The sequence below is a fragment of the Carettochelys insculpta genome, chromosome 30 (genome assembly GCF_033958435.1).
Source record: "Carettochelys insculpta isolate YL-2023 chromosome 30, ASM3395843v1, whole genome shotgun sequence".
Taxonomy (NCBI): domain Eukaryota; kingdom Metazoa; phylum Chordata; order Testudines; family Carettochelyidae; genus Carettochelys; species Carettochelys insculpta.
The window spans coordinates 13,740,248-13,765,242 of record NC_134166.1 but is presented as its reverse complement, the minus strand read 5'-3'; the positions used below and the strand labels follow the sequence as shown (position 1 = coordinate 13,765,242).

Genomic DNA, 24,995 nt, shown 5'->3' with positions numbered 1-24,995 from the left:
GACTCATAGACTAGCAAGACTAGCCCTTCGACCAGAGCCCTCTCCGCTGGGTGCTCCTCTCCTGGGCCAGGCAGGTCCCCAGCACAGCCTGCAGGGGCAGGGCGCATGTGAGGCCCAGCGGGCCGGGGACAGGCAGCCGGAGGAGGAACCGCAGCCTGGCTCACACAGGAAACCTCAAGAGCTGAAGTGGTTCCACAAAGGCCCACGCCTCACCCACAGGAGACTGTGCCACGCCCCGGTCCCTGGAAGGGGCTTGTCGCCTGGCAGCCTTGGGCCTTCTCAGAACACCGGGGTCCTTGTCCTGCCTCTGGGGCGGGGTCGAGTGGCTACAGCTGGACCAGAGCAAGAAACGGCTGCCCTTGCACAGCTCAACGGGCCCATCTACCCTGGCATCTGGTCTCTGACAAAGCCCCGGGGAAGGCCGGACACACCACCTCATGGAGCAGGCTGGAATAAGCTCCCTCTGGGGGAAATTCCCCGCTAGCTTCCGATAGCCAGTGGATGGGGCCTGCTCAGCAGCGTAGGTGTCTAACTCCTTTCCAACCCTCCTGCTGCTGGTTTTAATCCCTGGCTTCTCCTCCTGACTCACAGGGATACTTCTGCCTTTCCTTTGCTCCGCGACTGCAAAGGAGTCTCCTGTGGCCCCAAGTCATCCAGGCTACCTACTTAATCCAAGGCGTTCCCGCCACCTGAGCACAGGCCAGCTGCAGCCAGTGGCAGGGTGTTCCCCAGGCCAATAGCCTCAGAAAGTCACGAGAGTCAGCACAGCCACATGTCAGTTGCATCCGCCAGCCCGGCCTGGCTGTGGGATCAATGGGGGGTGGGTGAGGCTGGGGGTCCAGAGTCCTGGTTCTGTTCCTGCTCTCGCTCCGGCCGGACAGCCAGGGATCCTCCAGCCCACAGGCGATGGTTGAGCTCGACACAGCGGCTCTCCATGGAGAGCTCAGGGTAGGATGCTGCCTCATCCTGGGAGCAGTTGCTGCAAGGATCTGCTCCCCTCCCTGGGGGACATCTGTCTCTTATGGCCAGTCTTTCATCTGGCCACACCCCCTCAGCCGTCTGCGCCCCCTCTGCCTGTCACAGTGGGGTTACCCAGCCCTCGGCTATGAAATCTCCTCCCCAAGGAGGTACTCACAGACCTGGATCTAGTCCTCTTTGGAGAGGCTCCACAGATGGAGCTCCTTCTGTGCCTGGCCCCTGGGCTGTGCCTGTCGCTCTTTGCTCCCCCTCCACCCCCTGAAGTCCTGTTTGAGGCATCCCCCACCAGAGCTGGGTGCTGCCTCCAACCAGAGCTTCCCACAGGCCCTGTCCGGAGGGGACTTTGCCTTGCAGCTCCCACTGGCAACTTCCCTGAGTTTTCTAGCCCAGAGTCACATTCACCCTCAGCCTCAGCATCATCCTGGGTTGTGGGTGGGCGTTCCAGGACTCCTGGATTCTTCCCAGCAGGGAGATGGGGGAGCCAAGAGATATGGGGGAGGTCATCACCCTGCTGCTGTCCCCATAGCCACACCAGTATGCCTCTGTCCAGGGACCAGAGCCCTCCCGGACCCAGCCAGGAACCTGCTGGGCAGACTCACCTCTACGCCAGGCCAGGGGTCCATCCCGCTGTCCCTGCCCAACCCGGCTCTGCAGTGGCAGCTCTGAGCAAGGCCGGGGAGACAAGAGCGTGTGGCGTCTTTGCTGGAACTTGAAATTGAAAGTGTGCGGAGGCGGCAGGGGCTGGGCTGGGCTGGGAGGCACTGGGCCTGGGCGGGGGGTGCCCAGGGACTGCAAGGGGGAGTGGGCCTGTCTCTGGCAGCCACACTGGGCAATGCCCCTCTCCTGCCCCACTGCCCCACCAACACTGGGCTCCCCCAGCCCTGCCGGTGCCCCTCACTCCTGACCCGCTGCCCCTGCTATTCCCACCGGGGTACCTGAGCCGTGGGTCGAGAAGACAACCCGTGCACACAACCTGCACAGAGGCCCAGCGTGCCAACGTCCCTACACGTGTGTGAACTTGTGCGTCACCCTCCCACACGTCACAGCTCCCCCGCCCCCCTCACCCCACCGCCCCATCCAATCCCCACAGGGCTTGCAGTCAAGACGAAACCAGCGCAGCCGTGCTCCCAATTATTCCTGGTTGTGTATATTTGAGGTTTGCGGGTAATAAACGTAATTGAATTCAACTGGCAACAGGAGAGCACATGGATCTGCCGGGGCGGGGTCAGGATGCCTGGGTTCTGTCCCTGCCTCCGGGTGGGGAGTGGGGGTTAGTGGTTAGAGCAACAGGGCTGGGCCTCCTGGTTCTCCTCTTGGCTCTGGGAGGGGAGTGGGATCTAGTGGGTAGAGTCAGGGGAGCTAGGCGCCAGGATTCCTGGGATTCATTTGGGGCTCATTGTGTGTCCTGGCTCCCAACCCCCACCTCTGCTCTCACTGCACTTCCCCTTCCCAGGGCGCGGCCTCCTGCTCTGACCACTAGGATACACTTCCCTCCTGGTTCCCCCTGGATGTCCTGTACCCTGTGGCTGGTGAGATCTGGTTTCCCAGTGGAGTCGGGCTCCTGTCAGGAGTCCCAGGCTCCTAGCTCAGCAGCCGGGGTCTGTGGGATGGACACACTGGGGCGAGCGTGGAGTCACTGAGGAGTTTCAGCGAGAGAAGGAAGTGGTTGCGGTTCCCTGAATTCCTGCCCCAGAGGGCTTCCTAACGTGGAAGGGAAGCAGGAAACCTTTTCCTCGACACTCAACACCCTGCTCTAACCACTAGACTGCACCCCATTCCCAGAGCTGGCTACAGCACCAGGAGTCCCGGCTCCCAGCTCTAACCCACAAGACCCTGCTCCCCTCCCAAAGCCAGCCTGGAATCGAGGAGTCCCGGCTCCCCGCCCTGTGCCACCCGAGTGTGGGTGACCAACTTCCCCCCATCCTCCCTCAGCCATTAGCCTCATTGCCTTCGCAACCAGTGTTATTAATGGTCATAAACCCACCTGGCCCTAAACTAAAGCCAGCCACAGAACTGTGCTCCCTGCCCCATGACAGCAGCTGGGAGGGGAGGGGAGGGGAGTCCAATGGTTAGCGCAGAGAAGGAGGGGATGGGAGCCAGGACTCCTGGGTTCTGTGTCTGGCTCTGGGAGGGGGCTGGGGTCTCAGGGCCAGGACACCACCAGCCCTTCCAGGGCCGTTTTGTGTGACCTTGGCAGAGCACCTCACGCCGGGCCTCAGTTTTGCCACCCATAAAATGGAGCAGACACCTGCCAGCTCCTCTTTGGGGCCTGGCCTTTGTGAGTGTGGGCAGTGCCCGGCCCGGCTGGGCCACAGTCTATCTCTCGCTTTGCGTCTGGGCCCCAGCCCCACGCAGCCTGATCCTGCTGGCTGGAAACCTGTCTGGCCCCATCCTCCTGCCAGTGTGTAGAAGTCATTCCCCAGACACATCCTCTGCCCACGCTCCCGGGGCCCCCAGACAGGGTTGGGGGCGCAGTTAAACCCCAGATAATTAGCAATCCCTGCAGAGACAGAGAGGAACCATTGCCGTGCTGGAAGGGGGTCTCCTGTGGCAGTCAGAGCTGGCTCCCATACCCACAGGGGCACTAAGGGGAGCTCGGCTGCAGGGGGCTGCCCCATACCTTGAGGGGCACTGTAGTGCGGGGGTCTGCCCCAGACCTGGGGGTGCTGTGCTGCGGGGGGGCTGCCCCATACCTGGGGGCCCTGTTCTGTGGGGGGACTGCGTGGGGGCTGCCCCATACCTGGGGCATGCTGTGCTGCGGGGGGGCTGCCCCATACCTGGGGGCGCTGTGCTGCGGGGGGGCTGCCCCATACGTGGTCCGCTGTGCTGCGGGGGGGCTGCGCCATACCTGGTGGCGCTGTGCTGCGGGGGGGCTGCCCCTTGCCGGGGTCCGGTGCTGGGGTCCTGGGGGGCTCCCTTTCGCGATGACGCGGGGCGGCGGGGGGGGGCTGCGGGGGATTCCAGGTGCTCGGCGCTCCCCCCGCCCCTCCCCGCCAGTGCTGCAGTAACAAAGAACGCCTCATAAATCAGCCCCCCCGCACCCCGCCCCTGCCTTCCCCCCGCTCCCATTGGCCCACTCCGCCGGCTTCATTTGCGTGCCTGGCCCCGCCCCGCCCCTTCCTGGCCCCTGATTGGTCGCTCCCCCTCGATCAGCTGTCCGTTAACATTCCACCCCCCCCCCCGCCCGCCCGCTCCGCGCAGCCCGTGGTTCGATGCGCCAGGGCTGGAGCCCGGCTCGCCCCGTCCGTCCGCTGCCGCAGCCCGGCCCGGAGCCGCCGACGCCATGAGCGGGGCCGCCTGGCCGGGGGGGCTGCTCTGCAGGCTGGGGCTGCTGCTGCTCTGCCGAGGTACCGCAGTGCCCGCCCGCCCCCCGGGGGTGTCGCTGACGCCCCCTGCTGGCGTGGCCGAGCCGTGATGCGCGCGTGTGCGTCTGGAGGGGGTGTGCGTGTAACGGGGTTAGAGTGTGCACGTGCGCGGGCACACCTGGGCTGAGTGTGCACGCACGTGTGCATCTGGGGTGAGCGTGCGTGTGCATGTGCGTTTGCACACCGAGGGAGCAGTGTGCACGTGCATGGGTGTTGTGTGTGCGTGCGTGCACGCACACACCTCTGGTTTGCAGGTGTGTGTAACAGCGAGGGGGCGTGTAAGTGTGAGCACACGAGGAGAGGGGACTGTGTGTGCACCCTGAGGACACAATGTGCCAGGTGTGTGGATCACTAGGGTGCACAGAGTGATCGGTGGGTGTCTTGTAGCTGTGGGATGCCCCACTGAATGGCTGTGCGAGGCTCTGGGATGCACACTCTGGGCTGTGTGGCTGGGTCCCCCGGGGGGACCTCAGGGGAGGGCACTTTGCCCTTGGGGTGTCAGTCTCTGGACACATGATTTTTCCCTTCCAGCCTGCGTCTCCCAAGGGGGCTACACAATTTTATCTCTTTGCAAATGGGAGCCACAATTTTCATGGCTCTGTGTGTGTGTGTGTGTGTGTGTGTGTGTGCGCGTGTGCGTGTGCGCGTGCGCTGCCTCCTGCTGGAGGGGATGAGCCCTGCTGTGTGTGTGCCTCTGGAATGCACAATTGTTATTTGTGTCTCTGTTTCTCGGCATGCGCGTGTGCCTTTGGTCTGTGTGTGTTTGAGTGGGTGGGGGTGTGCTCTGCCCCAGGACCAGTGATGTTCTCTGGGCACGTTATGTATCTGATGTACACAATTTGTGTCCCTGCCATTGGATAATCGACTGTACCATCCATCACGGTGCACCCAGCCCTGGGGAATAGGTCGTTTGTAGCTATTGATAGCTATCTATCGCTGGCACACACAGTGTGTGTGCGTGTGCGTGTGCGTGTGCGTGTGCGTGTGCGTGCATGCGTGTGCCTGGCCTAAATCGATTGTGGTGATGTTTGTGTTTCTCTGAACTAATCGCCTGTTCTCCTGTGTGTGTGTGTCTCTGGAATAGAGAATTCCCCCCCCCCCGCCTTCTCTGTGCCTCTGGAATACAAACGATGTCCTCTGTCAGCCTGGCCGTGTACACGCGGATCTGCCCCGGGTGTGAGTGGGTGGCTGGGGGACACAGCTGGGAACTGGGGCCAGGTGGGGGAGGGAGGTTTGGTGCGGAGGCGGGATGGGAGCAGAGAACGCTACAGGGCGAGACAGACACATGGACCCCGGTGCAAGGCCCTGGGTTGATGTATTAGATGTGTCAGCTGTGTGCATGGGGCTGACTGGGTGGACGGACAGGTGTGCATGGGGCTAGATGGAGGGATGGGTGTGCATGGGGCTGGAGGGATGGACGGACGGGTGTCCATGTGTCTGGATGGATGGACAGGTGTGCGTGGGGCTGGCTGGATTGAGGGATGGGTGTGCATGGGGCTGGATGGACGGATGGACGGGTGTGCATGGGGCTGGCTAGATGGACGGACGGGTGTGCGTGGGGCTGGAGGGGTGGCTGGACAAGCGGATCGAAGGGGGGATGGCTGCAGAGGTGTTTGATGCTCGACGGGGGATGGAGGGTAGAAAGGTGCCTGTGGGGTGTGTAGGTAGATCTGGGAGATGGGGGTGGGTAGCTGGGGGAGGACGGAGGTGCAGGGGATGGGTAGGTGGGTAGCTGGGGGTGGAATGGGATGAAAGGGCAGAGAGGTGGGCAGATTGGGTGGGGTGGGGTGGGTGGGATCAGTCGGTCAGTGGGATGGGAGGGTGGGGGCAGCTGGTGGGATTGGCTGGTTGGGGGTGACGAGATTGTGGGGGGGTGACCTTACTATTGAGCTTGTCAGCTGAGGTCATTGGCTCGGTGGCAGTCCGGGGTGAATGGCCTGAGGAGTTGGGGTCGGCTGGCGTTAAGGGGTCAGTGGGTGGAGAGGAGGTCAGTAGGCAGGGCCGGGTTGGGTGGCGTTAAGGGGGCCGTGAGTGGAGGCTCCGGGATCGGTGGCGTTGGCGGCACAGGGCTGGCGAGGTGGCGCCATTGGGTCGGTGGGCTGAGGCCTTGGGGGTTGGTGGCTACCGGAGCACGGCTGGGTTGGAGCAGCGCTGTATTTGAGGCTGATGTAACTGTCTCGGGGACAAGCCAGGCTGGTCTGCACCATTCCAGGTGGCTGGATCCCCTTGCCCCAGCCGCTTGGTCTCTGTGTGCCTAGTTTCCAGGATGTGGCTGCTCCCCGAGGTGGCAGGGAAGGAGATGGGCTGTTCCCGCCTCTGGCCTGGCCGAGGTTGTTGCGATCAGCGAGGAAGTTCGCTGCCTGAAGGGCTGGGGAATGCTCAGCGGCTGCCCTGGCCTCTGGCCAGCGCACTCAACCTCCTGGCCCCGCTGTGCCAACCAGAGGGACCTGGCTGGTGCCGGGCGTCACAGCTCCCGCTCGGTGCTACTCCAGGCAAGGTCAGGGCGTGCGCCCGTTGCTGGGGAGTTTGCGCTGGCTTTGGGGGCATGGGTGCAGGGGGTGACCAGAGGACAGCTGGATACGTCCCGCACTCGCCGCTGACGGCTCATCTGGAACCCCTCAAACAACAGCCTTTGAGGCCTGGATCGACTCTTGGTCTTTGTGACTGACGTTTGTGTGTCACTGTCACACCACCAGCGCCTGTTGTTGTCTGGGACACTGGTCAGAGCCAGAACAAAAATGACTGTGCCTGTCCCAGGTGGTTCCCCGCCTGAGGACCTAACAAGAGACAACAGGCGGACACACGGGTGTTGCCGCCTGTGTGATCAGTGGAACGGGGTTGGCTACAACTGGTGTGATGTTGTTCCTCTTCCCCTCCTTCCAACCCCGACACAGAGACTGTGTCTCAGAGCACTTCCCTGGCCTGGGAGGGTGTTGTGCATTTGTGCGAGTCCGGGGGTGATTGGGGGTGTGAGTTGTGCACGGAAGGCTGATCTCAGGAGAAGGTGTGTGGTTTTGTGGGTGTGTTTGCGTGGGTCACAGCGCTGGTGAGGACTCGTGCGGTTATGTTATGCGATTGGGCGACCGCGTGGGTTGCGTAAATGTCAGTCTTTGAGATTCGTGTGGTAGTGTGCATGCAGCTGTGTGTAACGGTGGGCGTGTGCTTCTCCTGGTGACTTGCATGAGGTGCTTGTGTTTGTGAGGAAGTGTACATTAGTACAAGCACGCCCGTCTGTGTTGCTGTGTGCTCGGGTGAGCGTCCTAGGGGACATCTACCCAGCAAAGTTACCCCGGACAGCTTGTTCCGGAGTTGTTACTCCAATAAACTATTCCAGAGTCACGCAGCCGTGCTGTGGGGGTGTTCCGAAGTTGTGGCCGCACACAACAGAGCCTATTTCGGCTCAGAGCTGCTGGGAGCTTCCGGGGGCCCTCATCCGAAATACCACGTCCACCCAGTGGAGCGATGGTGGCAGAAATGCTTCCGGATCCGGAGTTGCCGATTGCCAGGCGGCCCCTGACCCGTCTGCGCCGCGCCCCTGTGAAAGCGCCGTTTCCGAGCCGCCCCGATTCCTGCTGGGATGCAGTTTGCAGCGGTGGAAATCAGCCTGGCCGACGGTCGCCGAGTTGTGTCGGAGGAGCGGCCATTGCTGTGTAGACGTCCCCAGCGTGTGCTTGTGCTGCAGCTGTGCATTGTGGACAGGTTGTGTGTGTGCCCGTTTGGGGGGGTGTCAGTGTGGGTGTGTGTTGCTGTTAGAGGTATAGACCTGCATGGTAGTGTGGAAGAGAAATCCAGGTCGATGTGAGTGCGCTTCTAACTGTCTGTCCCTTGCACAATCTGTCTGTCCGTCCGTCCCCACCCACCGCCTCACCTCTCCAGTCTTGTAGTGGTACTGCTTGGCCCCTGGCACTGGCCCGGTGGGGTTAAGCCCCTTCCCGGTCCGCAGGCCGGGGATGCTGGGGGCCCAGAGGGAATGGGCCAGGTGGGGTGTGAACAGGCTGCAATTTGCCGGCTTCCCTCTGTAGTTCCCAGCCGGCCCATGGGGGAGCAGGTGGCTGGAAGGAGCAGGCAGGTGATGGATGAAGAGGGAGAACCGGGCCGGGCTGGGCTGGGCTGGATAGTGGAGGGCAGCTGGGCGGGTACAGCCAATGGCCAGCGATCCGGAGCGGGAGATCTATCCAGACAGGGTGCAGAGCTCAGCACGAAGAGCGAGTGGCTGAAGAGCTAGGTCAGCTGTCGGGGGGCAGCGGGGGGTGCCCCACTGAATGGCGGGGGGCAGGGCCAGGCCTCGGGGACAGAGCAGATCCCTGTGATAGTGGAAGGGCTGCTCGGCTGCTGCGGTGTCTCCCCAGACGCCTGGGGCCCTGCGTGTTGGGTTGTTATTGTAGGGTCTCTTGGGGGTCCTTGGTTGTTGTTGTAGGGTCTCTGAGGGCCGTTGGTTGTTATTGTAGGGTCTCTTGGGGGCCCTTGGTTGTTGTTGTAGGGTCTCTGAGGGCCCTTGGTTGTTGTTGTAGGGTTGCCTGCTCATCAGGATCCCTCTCTGATCCCCAAGCCCTTTTGGGGGGGGACATGCAGCGTGAAATGGACAAATCTTGCCCCCCACATCCTTAGGAGTCTGTGGGTAACAGGGCAGCCCTGTGGCTTTCCTAGTCCCTTGCCTGGGTTCCTGGGGATTGAGGGCAGTGCGGTAGAGTATGAGGGGTGGGGAGAGGGCTGGCAGCCAGGACTCCTGGGTTCTCTGGGGTGTGTGTGGCTAGTGTGTTAGAGGGGCAGGTGAGGGGGCCTGGAGCCAGGACTCCTGGGTTCTTGGGGGGGGCATGGCTAGTGTGTTAGAGTGGCAGGTGAGGGGGCCTGGAGCCAGGATTCCTGGGTTCTCTGGAGGGGGGGGCGTGGCTAGTGTGTTAGAGTGGCAGGTGAGGGGGCCCGGAGCCAGGACTCCTGGGTTCTGTCCCCAGCAGTGTTGACAATGTCCCTGGAACTGTGGCTCCATGGGGCCCCTTTGCTGAGCCCTGCACTGGGTCTGTGCAGAGGGAACTTCCCCCCTGCACCCACAAGGGGAGGGGGCAGGGGGAGGTCACCACGAAAGAGCCCCCAGGGGGTCCCACCATTCCCAGGTCGGGTGCATCGGGACAGGCCGGGGAGTGGAGGGGGCTGGGGGTTGAGGACATCTCAGTATGAAGACAAAGGCGCCAAGGACAATGGTCTAGGAGACACCAAGAGATTGATTAACCCGGCATCACCCTCCCTGCATCCTCCTCCACCTGCTCGCTCATCTGTCTGTCCGTCTGTCTGTCAGATGGTTCTAATCTATCCCCCACACCCCTCCTCCAGCTGTCTGTCTGTCTGTCTTTCTGTCCGTCCGATCTGCCCCCAGCCAGCCCCTCTGTCTATCAATCCATCCATCCCCCCATAACCCTCTGTCCGCTTGTCGTGCACCGCAGGAGATCAGTCTGCATCTCTCGATACCCCCTGGCTCTGGTGAGGCCTCTCAAGCTGCAACTCGGCCTCAGTCTGTTAATCCCGGAGCAGACGGTTAGGGAGAGGGGGCGAAGATGTGATTCCTTTCTCCCCCCAGGTCTGGGACCCCAGCCAGCCCGTGTTGCAGCAGGGCTGTGAGCTGGGCGCAGTCGGGGCTTGGGGGCTCGCCAGCTGGTCTTGTGATTTTGCGGCGAACTTGTTACGTCGGGGCAGCCAAGGCGCCCACCTGCAACCGGACCCCCGGGAGGTCCTGAGCTGTCCCGGGAGTTGGGAAGAAAAGGCGATTTTGCAGGGCTGGCGCTGGCGGTTCTGCGAGGCGCCGCCCCACGCTCCCAGCAGCGGCCTGGCCCCGGGGCGGTCTCAGGGCGCTGCAGGAGGATTGGTCGTGTGGGTTTTCTGGTGATCTCCCAATCGGGGGCAGTCCTGTGGCTTAGATGTTCATGAGGTTTTGGGCAGCAGTCTCTGGATGTTGAAGGTCAGGTTTGCAGTGGGGGTTTTCATGGCGAGCGCAGGGGTGTAGGATGCAGTTCCGTACTTCTCCTAACACGAGGCCTGGGGGTCACCCAGTCACATCCATAGGTCGGGGGTTTAAAAGCAGCACAACTCAGGAGCCGGAGCTCTGGCCGGCTGAGCCAGGGTTGTGCAGTCAGTCCTTGAGGGGCTGGCTAGGGCTCTGGGGCAAATAGATTAAAAGAATCTGTCCAGGATGGTGCTTGCGAGTGCCCTGCTGTGAGTGCCAGGGACAGGACACGGGGACCCGAGGTCCCGTCCAGCTCTGAGATGGGAATGTAGAGAGAAGGAAATTTTTCAGCACACAGCACCCAGGCACCTGGGGAACTCCCGGCCGGAGGAGGCTGCGAGGACCAGAACTTTAACAGGGTTCCAAAAAGAGGCAGATACGTCCATGGAGGTTGGGTCCCTCAAGGGCCACTAGCCAGGATGGGTGGGGGGCGGGGAGGTACCTCGCCTAGAAGCTGGGAATGGGTGGACGCTCAGTGGCAGATTTAAGGGTGACAGTCCTGAAACAAAAAAATTTTAAAAATCAAATGGAGAGAGAAATCTCTGAGCTGCAATTTATTTGCAAATTTGACTCCATCAACCGAAGATTAAACAGAGACTGGGAGTGGCTTGCAGCTTACAAAGGCAAAACAAAAAGCAGTCAAGTAGCGCTTTAAAGACTAGCAAAATAGTTTATTCGGTGAGCTTTCGTGGGACAGACCCACTTGGGTCTGTCCCACGAAAGCTCACCGAATAAACTATTTTGCTAGTCTTTAAAGCGCTACTTGACTGCTTTTTGTTTTGCTAGTGTATAGACTAGCAGGGCTCCCTCTCTGTTATTACTTACAAAGGCAGTTTCTCTGCTCTGGGTGCTAATAGCTCCCCATTAGATGCTGACAAAGGCTCACATCCCCTTGTCTGATCTGGCTGTTTTCTTCCTCTTTTGATAAGTGCTGTTGATACTGGGCCGTTTCCACCTTGATGAATAGACCTTGTCAGCTCTGGCCCTCCCTCTTACTTGGACCCCACTATTTAAATACCCCTCGGAAACCATCCCCCCACTCATGCATCTGATGAAGTGGGTCTTTGCCCATGAAAGCTTATGTTCCAAAATATGTTAGTCTCTAAGGTGCCACAGGACTTCTTGTTCTCGAAGCTACAGACTAACCTGGCTCCCTGTCTGATCCCTGGCCTGGTCACACCCTCTGGGGCACTGGCATCGGGCGCTGTCAGGCGGGACGGGACACCGGGAGAGGTGGAGCTCGGCTCTGGCCGGCCGTGGGTGAGGACCTGGTTCTGGAGATGGCTCTCATGGGGCTGGACTGGAGCCGGGGAGGTGATTTTGGAGGGCAGAGCGATGCTCCGGGAGAGGCTGTTGCAGGGGGCAGCTGTCCGTGTGCCGGCTGGGGGGGTCACCGACGCCGGGGGACACAGGCTGAGATGTGGAGATGACACCTGGGCTGAGCAAGCACTTCAGACAGAGCTTATTGATTGTGAAAAGGCCACCGGGCTGGGAAGCAGGGAGGAGGGAACAGCCGCCCTGCCAGCTCCCATCAGCGTCTCTGCTGCGGAGGCAGGGAGCAATTTCCTCCCCGCTCGGAAGGGCGCAGGGCTGGGGGGCCGGGAGAGAGGTGGGACAGGAGGGGAAACTGAGGCGCACAGTGTTGAGAAACTCCCCCCCGGGGACACAAAGGCAGGAGGGGGGGAGCGAGGGGTGGGAGGGCACAGCACGGAGCGCAGGGGAGGGGGGATGCGCACCCCCATCTGTGGGGCTGGTGAATCCACTCATCTCTCGCACACCCGGACTGCCTGTCCCCCAGCCCTCGCTCCACTCTCGAGTCCGGCCCAGACCTGGGGGCCTTGCGGGGCTGAATGCTGAGCCTGCCCCAGGGGAAAGCCTAAAGGGGCAGGAAACCTCCAGGCTCAGACCTGCCGGGGTCCCCTGGGCGGCTCGGAGCCAGACTCTGGGCCACTCGCAGCATCCGCCCCATCCCCCGCTGCACAGGCGGTGCTCAAGTGTGTGTGTGCACGTGTGAGTGTGCGTGAGCTTAATGTGTGCGCGCGTGTGTGCATGTGCATGTGCATGTGTGCAGCTCTGTGTGCACGTGTGTGAGTGTGCACATGTGTAAATGCATGTATATGAGTGTGTGCATGTGCATACGTGTGTACATGTGTGTATATGAGTGTGTGTGCATGCATGTGCAAGTGTGTGCACGTGCATATGTGTGTATATGAGTGTGTGTGCATATGTGTGCACGCGTATATGAGTGTGTGGGTTCATGTGCGTGTGCATGTGCATGTGTGTATGTGTGTGCGTGCATGCATGTGCATATGTGTGTGTCTGAGTGTGTGCATGTGCGCGCGTGTGTGCGTGTATATGAGTGTGTGTGTGCACGTGCGTATGGGCCTGTATGAGTGTGCGCGCGTACGTATGTGCGTGTATATGAGCATGCGTGCATGCGTATGTGTGTGCGTGTGCGTATGTGTATATATGAGTGTGTGCATATGTGTGTATATGAGTGTGCATGTGCATATGTGCGTGTATATGAATGTGTGTGCATGTATATGAGTGTGTGCATGTGCGTATGTGTGTATATGAGTGTGTGTGCATGTGTGCATATATGAATGTGTGCCTGTGCGTGTGTGTGCACGTGTGTATATGAGTGTGTACATGTGTATGAGTGTGTGCGTGTATATGAGTGTGTGGGTGCGTGTGCGTGTGTGCGTATATATGAGTGTCTGCCTGTGCATATGTGCACATGTGTATATCAGTGTGTTCATGTATATGAGTGTGTGCGCGTATATGAGTGTGTGCGCATGTATGTGAGTGTGTGCCTGTTCATATGTGCGCACACCCACTGCCCCCCGTTGGAGGGGACAGGCCCTGGGGGGCCACGTGTGCATTACAGAACTCGACCCCCCCTGGTTAGTGACCCCCGAGTGGCAGTTGTACAACAGCAGCTTCCTTTGTACTTCCTGCATTGTCTTACCTGCTCCAGGCCCCGGCCCCGCTGGGCCCCTCCCCCAGCCTGGGCAGAACCCAGGTGTCCTGCCCCCTCCCCCCCACACGCTCAGGCTTTGCTGCACCTCAGTGAGCATCCTTGGCAGGCACCATACATCACTGGAAGGAGTCAGAGTGTGCATGTGTGTGTGAGTGTGTGACTGCGTGAGTGTGCGCATGAGTGCATGTGCGTGCATGTGCATGTGCATGTGCAAGTGTGTGTGTGCGTGGGAGAGAGAGAGAGCAGCAGGGTGGGGGTGACAAACGGGGGAGCACAATTATCCCTAGTTCTGCAGTGACAGTCACTTCACTAGCCCACTTAAGAGCTGGGGGTGTCGGGGCGGAGGGAGGGAGGGGCGCTGCAGGGCTGGGGGTGTCGGCGCTGCGGGGGGGAGGGGCGCTGCAGGGCTGGGGGTGTCAGGGCTGTGGGGGGAGGGGCGCCGCAGGGCTGGAGGTGTCGGGGCTGTGGGGGGCAGTGCCGGGCGGTGCCAGTGCTGGGTGATCGATCGCTGTCTGTACCCGTCTTCCCCGTCACCTTGTCACTGGCTCTGAATGCAGAATAAGTGTCTGCTGCCGCCTGACCTGGCTGCCCCCCCGCCCCACAGCCCCCCCAGCCCAGCCCTGGGCTCCCCCCACCCCCACCCTGCAGCCCCCTGCAGCCTGGGTCCAGTGCCCAGCTGGGGAAGCCCCCTGTGCCAGGCTCCTGTCCAGCTTGGACACTGATCAGCAACCCAGGCCCAGGCAGTGTGTCCCCCCCCATACCTGTGTCACCTCCCCCACCCCATCCGTCAAGGGTGCTGCCAGCCTGGCCCCCCCCGCTGCAGGCTCAGCCCCCCGAGCCGTGTGGGCGCACATGGCCGCCTGCTGTGTCCTCCTTTCTGCCCAAGGGAGCCGTGAAGGTCAAAAGAGCAAGAGAAGCCAGGCTGTGATGCCCCCAGCCCAGCCCCTGTGATCCCAGCCTGGGCCCTGCCCCCCCAGCCCTGCCGGTGCCCCTCACCCCCCACCCGCAGCCCCTGCCCCCCAGCCCTGCCGGTGCCCCTCACCCCCCACCCGCAGCCCCTGCCCCCCAGCCCTGCCGGTGCCCCTCACCCCCCCACCCGCAGCCCCTGCCCCCCAGCCCTGCCGGTGCCCCTCACCCCCCACCCGCAGCCCCTGCCCCACAGCCCTGCCGGTGCCCCTCACCCCCAACCCGCAGCCCCTGCCCCCCAGCCCTGCCGGTGCCCCTCACCCCCGGCCTGCAGCCCCTGCCCCCCAGCCCTGCCGGTGCCCCTCACCCCCAACCCGCAGCCCCTGCCCCCCAGCCCTGCCGGTGCCCCTCACCCCCCACCTGCAGCCCCTGCACCCCCAGCCCTGCCGGTGCCCCTCACCCCCCACCTGCAGCCCCTGCACCCCCAGCCCTGCCAGTGCCCCTCACCCCCGGCCTGCAGCCCCTGCCCCCCCAGCCCTGCCGGTGCCCCTCACCCCCCACCTGCAGCCCCTGCCCCCCCAGCCCTGCCGGTGCCCCTCACCCCCCACCTGCAGCCCCTGCACCCCCAGCCCTGCCGGTGCCCCTCACCCCCCACCTGCAGCCCCTGCACCCCCAGCCCTGCCGGTGCTCTTCACCCCCGACCCACATCTCCTGCCAGCCTGGCCCCAGGCCTTGGTGAGGTTGTTACGTCTGGGGGTGCACAGCAGGACTGGGATGAGGGTGATAGGATGAGCTGAGCTGCTGCTGAGGCCTGGGGGCTCTGGGCCTGACTCCCTGTCCCTGGCAGACCCAGACAGGTGCCCGGATGCCTGGGTTCTGTCCTGGCTCGGGGAGGGGCGTGGGGGCTACTGGTTAGAGCGTGGGGGTGGGGGCTGGGCGCCTGGACGCCTGGTTCTGAATGTTCCTACCGCCTCTTCTTCCCAGGGTGGGGGAAAGGCCTTTGGGCTTTAACCCCCAACTCCATCTCCGCCCCCTGAAATGACCCCCAGGCCTGTGCGTAGGGCACACTGCGTCCTGCCAGTGCCGCCTGCTGGGCTTGGCTGAGGTCACTTCCTTTGTAAGCCCCCGGCCCCAGAGTTAGCAGTGGGGCTCGGGTGAGAAAAGCAGCGATGCTGGGAGTGGCTGGGCGCGGGATGAGGGCTCCCCTGGCAGGCAGGGTCAGCTCCACAACCCAGCACCCCCCAGCTGGGGCAACTCTTCAGTGCCTCACAGTCCTCCCTCAAGCTGAGATTTTCCTTCACTTCCCACTTAAATTGCACCGAATTGCTGTGAGTTGAACCGTGGCTGTACTCTGCCCCAGAGGTGGCTGCATCTTGACACTGCATGAACCAGCTCCATACAGCATTATGTGTGGCTGTTCCTCAGCTGCCCTGCCCAGAGGTGGCTGCATCTCAATGACATTCGAACCAGCTCCATGCAGCATTATGTGCAGCCATTCCCCAGCTACCCTGCCCCAGAGGTGGCTGCATCTCAGTGCAGGGAAGACCAGCACTATACGGGGTTAAGCCTGGCTGTTCCCTCGTGGCCCTGCTCCAGAGGTGGCTGCGTGTCCATGTCCCTGTGCATCATCTCATCCACTGTCTCTTTTCGCCCTCAGGGCTGCTCGTGCGGAGCCTGGAGTACAACCAGCCAGCCGACAACTACACTGTGTGTCAAGGGGATAATGCCACACTGAGGTGAGTCTGGGTGTGGTGGGGTCAGCCCTGCAGCCCAGCTCCCCCGAGTCCCGGCCCAGCCCCTGAGGATCCATCCGGCTCCATCTCCCCGGCCGGTGTCGGTAGGGACAGATAGAGGGGGGCCCTGCTCGGTTCAGGGATCCCCCAACGTGCTGTCTCCTTGGGGGAGCGGTGGGGCGGCCGAGAGCTGTCGAACAGGCCGTTAGTTCATCCACCAAGCTGGGCCACAGGCCCAGGGCGGGGCTGGCAGGGGCTGCGGGTCGGGAGCAGGGGGCACCTGCCGACTGCAGGGGGCTGGGCCCCCCAGATAACACGGCGCACCAGCGGGGAAGGGGAGAGGCCAGTGGCGGTAACGTGTGTGCGAGCGGCCTGGCGCCATCGAAAGGACCCAGATAACAGAGCACGTCCTGTCGGAGGGGCCCTCAGTCTGTATCTCCCACCCGGCCAGAAGCCCTGGGCGCCTCCCGGACCGACGGAGATCCTGGAGCCTGGCCGAGAGCTGCTGCGTCAGGCACACAGGGGGGTCCCAGAGACCTGTTGCAGCCAGCCGGGCGCATCCGACGGTGCCAGGCCGGGAGACCCTACGATAACAAAGGCAGCCGGGCGGGGGCGGGGGCGGGGGCGGGAGCGGGATAGATGTGACCTGTCCATCCGTCCCCACCCCCCATCGATCTGTCTGTCCCCCTCCCCCTCCTGCCCCCCCCACGCCCGTGTCTCCCCCCCCTGCAATGCACCAAGCAGCCTGAGTCATGCTCAGCGCTGACCTAGATCCAGCTCTGCTCCCTCCTGCAGCTCTGCCCAGGGCGCTGGGGCTGGGCTGACCTAGATCTGGGGCAGGGGGGAGGGGTCGGCAGGGGGGCACTGAAGGAGGGGAGGAGCCCACACAGCCCCTCCCCTCGGTAGCCCCTTCCCAATGGCCCAGCCCAGCGGGTGCCCGGGCCCCCCAGAGCACTCAGCCGCCCCCACACAGGCTGTGCTCTCACCCTGCCCTTCAGCCCAGCCCAGGGCCCCCGGGTGCCCTGGGGCCGGCCCTGCCCTCGCAGACGTGGCAGCGGAGCCCCGGAGCGCTGGCCGAGCTGTCCTGCGGCTTCTGTGCGAGGCCTGGCATTGCCCAGGGAACGTGGCATGAGAGAACACGGTGTCGTGAATTCAGTCCCTCCCTGCGGCTGGGGGCTCACAGGCAGGAGCGACCAGGGCTGTGGGTGGGCAGTGAGGGGCACCGGCAGGGCTGGGGGGGCTGTGGGTCGGGAGTGAGGGGCACCGGCAGGGCTGGGGGGGGCTTTGGGTCAGCAATGAGGGGCACCAGCAGGGCTGGGGGGGGCTGTGAGTCAGCAGTGAGCGGCATCAGCAGGGCTGGGGGGTGGCTGGGGGTCGGCAGTGAGGGGCACCGGCAGGGCTGGGTGGGGCTGTGTGTTGGCAGTGAGGGGCACCGGAAGGGCTGGGGGGGCTGTGGGTCGGCAGTGAGGGGCGCTGGGGGGGGCTGTGGGTGGGCAGTGAGGGGCACTGGCGGGGCTGTGGGTGGGCAGTGAGGGGCACCGGCAGGGCTGGGGGGGCTGGGGGAGGCAGTGAGGGGCACCGGCGGGGCTGTGGGTGGGCAGTGAGGGGCACTGGCAGGGCTGGGGGGCTGGGGGAGGCAGTGAGGGGCACCGGCAGGGCTGGGGGGCTGGGGGAGGCAGTGAGGGGCACCGGCGGGGCTGTGGGTGGGCAGTGAGGGGCACTGGCAGGGCTGGGGGGCTGGGGGAGGCAGTGAGGGGCACCGGCGGGGCTGTGGGTGGGCAGTGAGGGGCACTGGCAGGGCTGGGGGGCTGGGGGAGGCAGTGAGGGGCACTGGCAGGGCTGGGGGAGGCAGTGAGGGGCACCGACTGAGTTGGCCCCGGTGGGGCCGGGCCCAGGCTGGCTGAGCTGTGCTGCTACCGATCAGTAGGTCCCAGCTCCGGGAGCTACCTGAAGGGTTTGCGCAGGGGGTGCGGGGAGATGAGCAAATGGGCTGTACCGGCTCTGGGGTCGTCTCTTCTCCCTCGGGTCCTGGCTCTCAGTTGCTCCCAGGCTGAGAGCAGAACCCAGGTGTCCGGGCTCCCAGCCCCTAGAACCTCTTTGCAGGTTCTTTATCCCAGCTTGCTGCTGAGATGCAGCCACCTCTGGGGGGCAGCTGGTTCCCAGCCGCACCAGAGCACAGCCGGGAGCCAAAGGTGGGTTCTGCCGCCTGCTGTTACTGCTGGGCAGGTGTCCGGGAGGCAGAGCAGAAGTAGCCTTTGGGTTGGGAACTGGGACGCCTGAGACAGCAGGGAGCCAGAGTGGGGCAGTTAATAGTGGCCTGGGCTCGCCCAGTTCAGTGGTGCCCCACCACTGACCCACTGCCCCTGCCAGCCCAGCCCCAGGCTCCCCGGTGCCCCTGACCCGCTGCCCCTGCTGTCTCGGCCCCCAGCTGTTACATCGACGAGCAGGTGACCCGGGTGGCCTGGCTGAACCGCTCCAACATCCTCTACGCCGGGAACGACAAGTGGTCCATCGACCCGCGGGTGCAGCTGCTCACCAACAGCCTGGCCGAGTTCAGCATCCTCATCGCCCAGGTGGACGTGTGGGACGAGGGGCTGTACACCTGCTCCTTCCAGACGCAGGCCAAGCCCCACACGGCGCAGGTCTACCTCATCGTGCACGGTGCGGGCCGGGGGGAGGGGACATGGGGGAAGGGAGGGGCCGGGGATACTCGCTGATGGGGTCTGTGCAGCATGTGGCCGAGGGGGCTGGGGCTGCTCCCCGAGGAGGGGCTGTGCGAAGAGGGAGGGGCTGTCTCCTGCTCTTGGGCTCGTGCTGGACCTGGGTGTGCCTGTCCCTAGCACCTGCGATGTCCCCAAATCCCACCCCCCATCTGTTACTTAGGGCTGAGTTTGGGACGTTGCTTCCCTGGCGCCCTGGCCCAGAGCATCCTAGGATGGAGCCCGGGTTTGGGTATAACCAGCCGTGCCCCACCCCAGAGGTGGCCGCATCTTAGCGCCAGTCGAGGGGTCCCTGTGCAGAGATGGCAGCAAGCGCGTGATGGGAGCCGGGGATCGTTTCTCTCTCCCCCACCCATGGCCAGCTGGGGAGTTTTCCCATCTCAGCCGCCCGCCCCCAGGTGCCCGCGGGCTGCAGCGCCAGGAAGTGGGGACAATGGAGCCTGATTGGATCGGGCGGGGGACAATTACACAGTCCTTGGCACAGCTGTTCACTGCGTCATCCTGATTGGCTGAGGCCTGTGTCATTCCAGCCAATCTGCTCACATAAGGGCCTCGTTAGCGGCCTGCGGGAGTCTCACCTTGGATGCGGCTTTTTTGGAGTTAAAATTGCCCTGTGGGGGAGAGTCCAGTGTTATCCTCCCCCTGGGCCACCAGCACCAAGGTGCAGCCACCTCTGGGGAGGGCGTGGGGGCTGGTTATTCAGGGACACCCCCCCTTGCCCATCTTGGAGATGCAGCTACCTCTAGAGCAGTGCTTGGGGGCTGGTTATACTGGACTTTTGCCCAGCTCTGAGATGCGGCCACTTCTGGGGTGGGACGCACAGGTACCATGCCCCCTCCACCCCGCCCCATGCCAGGTGCCGGGGCTCAGTGGGGAGGGTCCCCCACGAGTTGGAGGCTGGCGCTGCTCACACCGATCAACCCACCCCCCTCCCGCAGTACCAGCTCGAATCACGAATATCTCGTCGGCCGTGACGGTGAACGAAGGGAGCAATGTGAATTTGCTGTGCATGGCCACGGGCAAACCAGAGCCCACCGTCACCTGGCGGCAGCTGAGAGGTGAGGGGAGCGGGCTGGGCGGGCGGGCGGCAAGTGGGGAGGGGAGAGGTTGGAGGGGGATGGATTTGGGGGGGAGTCACCCAGACATGCAGGGGAGGGAATGTGGGGGGGTCTGGCTGGAGATGGGGTGGCAGGGCTGGGAGCTGTCCTGGAGGAATTGGACAAGAGTCCCACCAGCTGCCCCTGGCCCTGGCGGTGCCCCTCACTCCCTACCCACAGCCTTCGGCCGGCCCGGCCCTGGCGGTGCCCCTCAATCCTGACCCCGCCCGGCCCTGGCGGTGCCCCTCACTCCTGACCCGGCCTGGCCCTGGCGGGCTGCAGCCCTGACTCAGGAGGTGTTGATAACGGTTGTGTTGTGTGTTTTTTCTCGTGTGTAAGTCTGTGTTTGTGTCTGTCTCCCCCCCCCGCACGCCTCCCCCCCCCCGCAGACGGGTTCACCAGTGAAGGCGAGTACCTGGAGATCACCGAGATCAACAGGCAGCAGGCTGGCGAGTACGAGTGCATCACGGCCAACGGCGTCTCTGTGGCCGACACCAAGCGGGTCCTGATCACGGTCAACTGTGAGTCAAGTTTTGCCCGTCCTCCTGGGGGGCGCCGACTCCTGTCGGCCTCAGGGCGGGGAGGCCAGGCAGGCTGGGAATGGGGGCCGGGGCCTTCCCCCCTAGGGGCTCCAGCTCCTCTCCTTCAGTCCCTTTGCTTTGTCCTCCCAGACCCTCCCACCATCAAGGACGTGAAGGACGCCTATCCCCCCGTGGGGAAGCCGGCGCTACTGAGGTGCGAGGCCATGGCCGTCCCTGCCGCCGAGTTTGAGTGGTTCAAGGACGACAAGCAGTGAGTGACCTCCTCCCCGCCCTCGCCCAGTCCTGCAGGAGGGAGCTTGCCCCACTGCCCAGCCTCACCCAATCAGCCACCCTTTGGTCTCTCATTGGCCAGGTGGCATCATGTGATCTGCGGCTGCCTCAGTGTCAAAATGCCTCTCCCAGGGAGATCCAAGCTGTGAGACTCTCCTCCAGGAAAGATCCAGTCCCCATCCTAGAGCTGGCTGAGTGGTTATTGGGGTGGGGGGTTGGTTGACAGGTGGTTTGTTGAGTTGGCTGGTTGTTGGGTGGTTGTTGGGATGGGTGGTTGGTTGACAGGTGGTTCATTGAAGTGGCTGGTTGTTGGGTGGTTGTTGGGACAGGGGGGTTGGTTGACAGATGGTTCATTGAGTTGGCTTGTTGTTGGTGTGTTGGGTTGGTGGTTGGGTGGTTGTTGATATGGTGGGTTGGTTGGCAGATGGTTCGTTGAGTTGACTGGTCGTTGGTTTGGTTGTTGGGTGGTTGTTGGGATGGGGGGTTGGTTGACAGGTGGTTCATTGCATTGGCTGGTTGTTGGTGTGTTGGTTTGGTTGTTGGGGGTGGTTGGGATGGGGGGTTGGTTGACAGGTGGTTTGTTGAGTTGGCTGGTTGTTGGTTTGGTTGTTGGGTGGTTGTTGGGATGGGTGGTTGGTTGACAGGTGGTTCATTGAGTTGGCTGGTTGTTGGTTTGGTTTTTGGGATGGGGGGTTGGTTGACAGGTTGTTCATTGTATTGGCTGGTTATTGGTGTGTTGGGATGGTGGGTTGTTTGCCAGTTTGTTGAGTTGGCTGGTTGTTGGGTTGGTGGTCGGGCAATTGTTGGTATTGTGTGTTGGTTATTGGTATGGTTGTTGGTATTGTGGGCTGGATGATGGATGTTTTGTTGAGTTAGTTGCTTGTTGGTTGTTGGGTGGTTGTTGGAGTTGATATGGTGGTTGTTGACAGTGGGGTTGGTTGATGGGTCATTTGTTTAGTTAGACAGTTGTTGGTACATTTAATGTTTCTGGCTGTCTGATGACTGGTTTTCAGGGCTGGTTGTTGAGCGGGTTGCCTGTTGGTTTGGTTGTCAGGTTGGTTGATTGATTGATTGGTTTATGCAGGTGGCTGGTCATTCGTTGAGTTAATTGGTGGTACGTAGACTCTTGTTGTTTGTTTGATAGTTGAGTTCCCTATTAAAACAAGAAGTCCTGTAGCACCTTATAGACTAAAGGAATTATTGGAGCATCAGTTTTCATGGGCAAAGACCCACTTCCTCGGGTGTGTGTCAGGCGGAGTTTCCCGCTGTTTGGTAAACCGGTTGTTTGCCATTAGAGTTCATGTTGGTCACCACTTCAGTGGCGGGTCGCTCTGCTGGTGTGCATGGCCTGTTGCTGTTGGTGGCTGGGTCTCACGTTGCTTGGTCGGGTCGATGCGTTGGGTCGGTGGGTCGGGGGGCTGCTCGGTGTGTGGCCAGGTCGGTTGTCTGTGCTCATAGGTTTAATGGTGATGGACCTTCCCTGGAGTGGGAGGTGGTCCCAACCCCAGTCATGGGGGGTGGGTGGATCACGCTCTGGGCTTGGCCACGTGCCAGCTCCTCGGGCAGGTTTCCAGTGACGAAATCATGGGGCAAATGGAGGTGATCAGCCTTGGAGATCAACGGAGCCAGCTGAGCTGGGGCCCCTCACTCCCGCCCACAGCCCCTGGCAGCCCTGGGGCCTCTCCACTCCCAGCTCTGCTAGCCTGGCCGGTTGTGCAGTTTGCCGTGTTTCGTGCTGCTTTGCCGGCGAACGTCCTGCTGGGTGTGAGGTCTAGTGAAGCTCCCTCCCCAGCAGACTCTTCGGGGGCCTGGAGGGGCTGCGGATCCGGAGCGAGCGCACACGCTCCATGCTGCTCATCGACAACGTCACCACTCGGCACTATGGGAACTACACCTGCCTGGCCTCCAACAAGCTGGGAGCCTCCAACGCCAGCCTGCGGCTGATACGTATGTCCTGCCCCCAGGGCCACGGATGCCCCAACCACCTCCCCCTCACAGCCCCGCCCACTTCCTCCTCACAGCCCCACCCACTGTCCCCATCAAGCCCTGCCTATTGCACTTAGAGCCCCACCCACTGCACTCACATCCCCGCCTGGTGTCCCTCTCAGGACCCGCCCACTGGCCTTTCCCTGGCTCTCCCCACTAGCACCCACAGCTCCGCCCCCATCCCTTGTCCTATGCCCTCGAGCCCCACTGAGACACAGGATATTTCTGGGGGGATGCTGCTGACAGGGCCAATTCAGGGTGAACTGAGTAGACTCAGGGCTACTCGGAGCCCCCGACTGGTGTCCTCCACTACCAGGCACCAAACCCGCCCCACAGAGCACGGCTGGTGCCCCCTGGCAGCCAGAGTCACCCAGCAATCCCCTCGGCACTCCGACTTCCCCTGGGCCACAGCCCGTAACCGCCTCGCACAGGGGAATCACGAGACCCCACCGCACCGAATCCAAACAGGGTCTCCCAGTCCCCGAGGAGCAGCCACGTCCCCGGGGCTGTGAACCCCTCAGGTCTCACCCAAGGAGCCACTGAGCCCGGGTGTTAGACTCTAAAGGTTCGTTAGTAAAAGGAAGCAGGAAGCAGCTGAGAGTAAAACTGGGACAGGAGTCAGACTGCACCGACGGCAGTGCCGGGCGTAGGCTGCAGCAGAGACGTCCCTGGCACACCCCTCTGTTGGGACGGGTCTCCAGCGCTTCGGGCTCGTTCAGAGCAAAGGCTCCTGTAGTGCGGAGCTGGAACGACGGCAAACGGAGGAACCTGCAGGGCCCTTTTCTGCCCCGGCCCCCAGGGGCAATTCCTTGCTGGGGCTGGAATTACGCCCATGCCGGGGTGTGGCTGGGCCGGGGCTGCCGGGCTCATCCCAACGTTCCCCACCAGCCGAGGTCTCCCTCAGTTAAGTGCTGCTGCTCACTCAGCTCGCGGTCCTGTCCCACGTCGGTGCCAGGCGGGAGCCTTCGCAACCCGGGCAGAGCCCCCCGGCGCGACGTCCCCTCACCCTGACACCTGCGCGAGAGCAGCAGAGACCGAACTGGCGACTCGCCCGCGCCCCAGGCCCCGCACTCGGCCCGAGATTTCCTGCACACCCAGAACAGGGGTCACCTTAGGGATTTGTAGGCTCACATATCATCCAATAGTGCCACAGCCCATCGACTGTCCTTCAGCCCTGGCCCCGCTCGCTGTCCCCTGTGGCCCCGCCCACCATCTTTTGCCCCTGGCCCCACCCACTGTCCCTTGCGGCCCCGCCCACCGTCCTTCACCCCTGGCCCTGCCCACTGTCCCCTGCGTCCCCGCCCACGTCCTTCGCCCCTGGCTCCACCCACTGTCCCCTTCAGCCCCACCCACTGCCCTTCACCCTGGCCCCGCCCACTGTCCCCTTCAGCCCCGCCCACCGCCCTTCACCCTGGCCCCGCCCATGGTCCCCACCCCTTGTCTTTCAGGTCTAGCCCAGGGGGTTAGCAATCCTGGTCCGTCTCTTGCCAGGACCCGGCTCTCTGGAAAACCTGGCCGTGACCGGGATGGAGTCGCCCTTGTTCCTGGGCCTGCTGTCGTCTGCCTTTGTGACTCTCTTGCTGAAGATCTAGTGCTTTGGGCGGCCGCGGGAGGCCGGCCAGGCAGCGGGAGGGCGTGAGTGCGTCTCCTTTTCCCGGCAAGCCCCGGAGCGAGAGGACGATCGATCGCACCGAGAACCCCAGCACTGTGAGGGAAACCCAAGAAAAACCAACACAAAATATGCATTTTTCGACAGCCATTTTCCGTCACTTTCCATCCCAGACACTTCCAGCCGGACTTGGTCTCACGGGAGAAGCAAACTGACCTGCAGAGACACTGGGCTTTAAAGGGTTAACGGCGAGCGCAGCTGTGCTCCATGGGGCCCCCCCATTAATAGGGCATGTGGCGAGGGGGGCCTGCCCCCTCCCTAGGAGACTGCAAGGTTCCCAGCTTGCATGGCCAACCACGGCTCTGGCTCTCGGATATGCCGAAAGCCGGGCACGTCCGTCCCGCACGGTGGCTTCGAGCGCAGCCGAAACGTTCCCCAGTTGAGGTATTTCGGGCTGTGGCCGACGCTGGTTTGCACAGGTTTCAGACTCTGGTTTCAAAGTGCAAATGTCCTTTGCTTGTGTGGCGGGGGGCGCGGAAGTCCCTTGTTTACACAAGCTTGAGGCTGAAATGTCCTCGGGGCCCTGCAATTTGGGGGCCACAGGTGACTTGTTTACACGAGTTTGAGGCTGCGAATGTCCTGAGTTCCCCACCTGGGTGACCCCTGTTCTGGGTGTGGGCCTGGGAGTTCCCTTCTTCCCTCAGGTCTGAAGCTGGCAGAGCCCGTCGCTGGCGGCGTTAGAACGCCCCGGCTTGGGGTTGGATTTGGGCTGGGGTTTGTCTCTGCAGGGTCGGGCTGTAGTCTGGCTTCGTCC

The 24,995-nt window shown here is 62.8% G+C and overlaps 1 protein-coding gene across 1 annotated transcript; it reads left to right on the top strand.

Moving 5' to 3' along the window:
* Positions 1-906: 906 nt before the first annotated feature.
* On the top strand, positions 907-24,563 carry IGLON5 (IgLON family member 5). The gene is made up of 10 exons (XM_074981477.1): positions 907-948; positions 4,132-4,325; positions 9,782-9,872; positions 15,821-15,960; positions 18,386-18,618; positions 19,616-19,735; positions 20,164-20,295; positions 20,446-20,566; positions 22,382-22,533; positions 24,064-24,563. The coding sequence occupies exons 1-10, from the start codon at positions 907-909 to the stop codon at positions 24,162-24,164; spliced, it is 1,326 nt and encodes a 441-aa protein (XP_074837578.1). The 3' UTR covers positions 24,165-24,563.
* The last annotated feature ends 432 nt before the right edge of the window (positions 24,564-24,995 follow it).

Coding starts and splice junctions, on each gene's coding strand:
- IGLON5 (XM_074981477.1), top strand. CDS start 907: ATGGTTGAGCTCGACACAGCGGCTCTCCATGGAGAGCTCAGG. Junction 4,326..9,781: donor GCTGCTGCTGCTCTGCCGAG/GTACCGCAGTGC, acceptor CGTGCACCGCAG/GAGATCAGTCTGCATCTCTC. Junction 15,961..18,385: donor GGGGATAATGCCACACTGAG/GTGAGTCTGGGT, acceptor CTCGGCCCCCAG/CTGTTACATCGACGAGCAGG.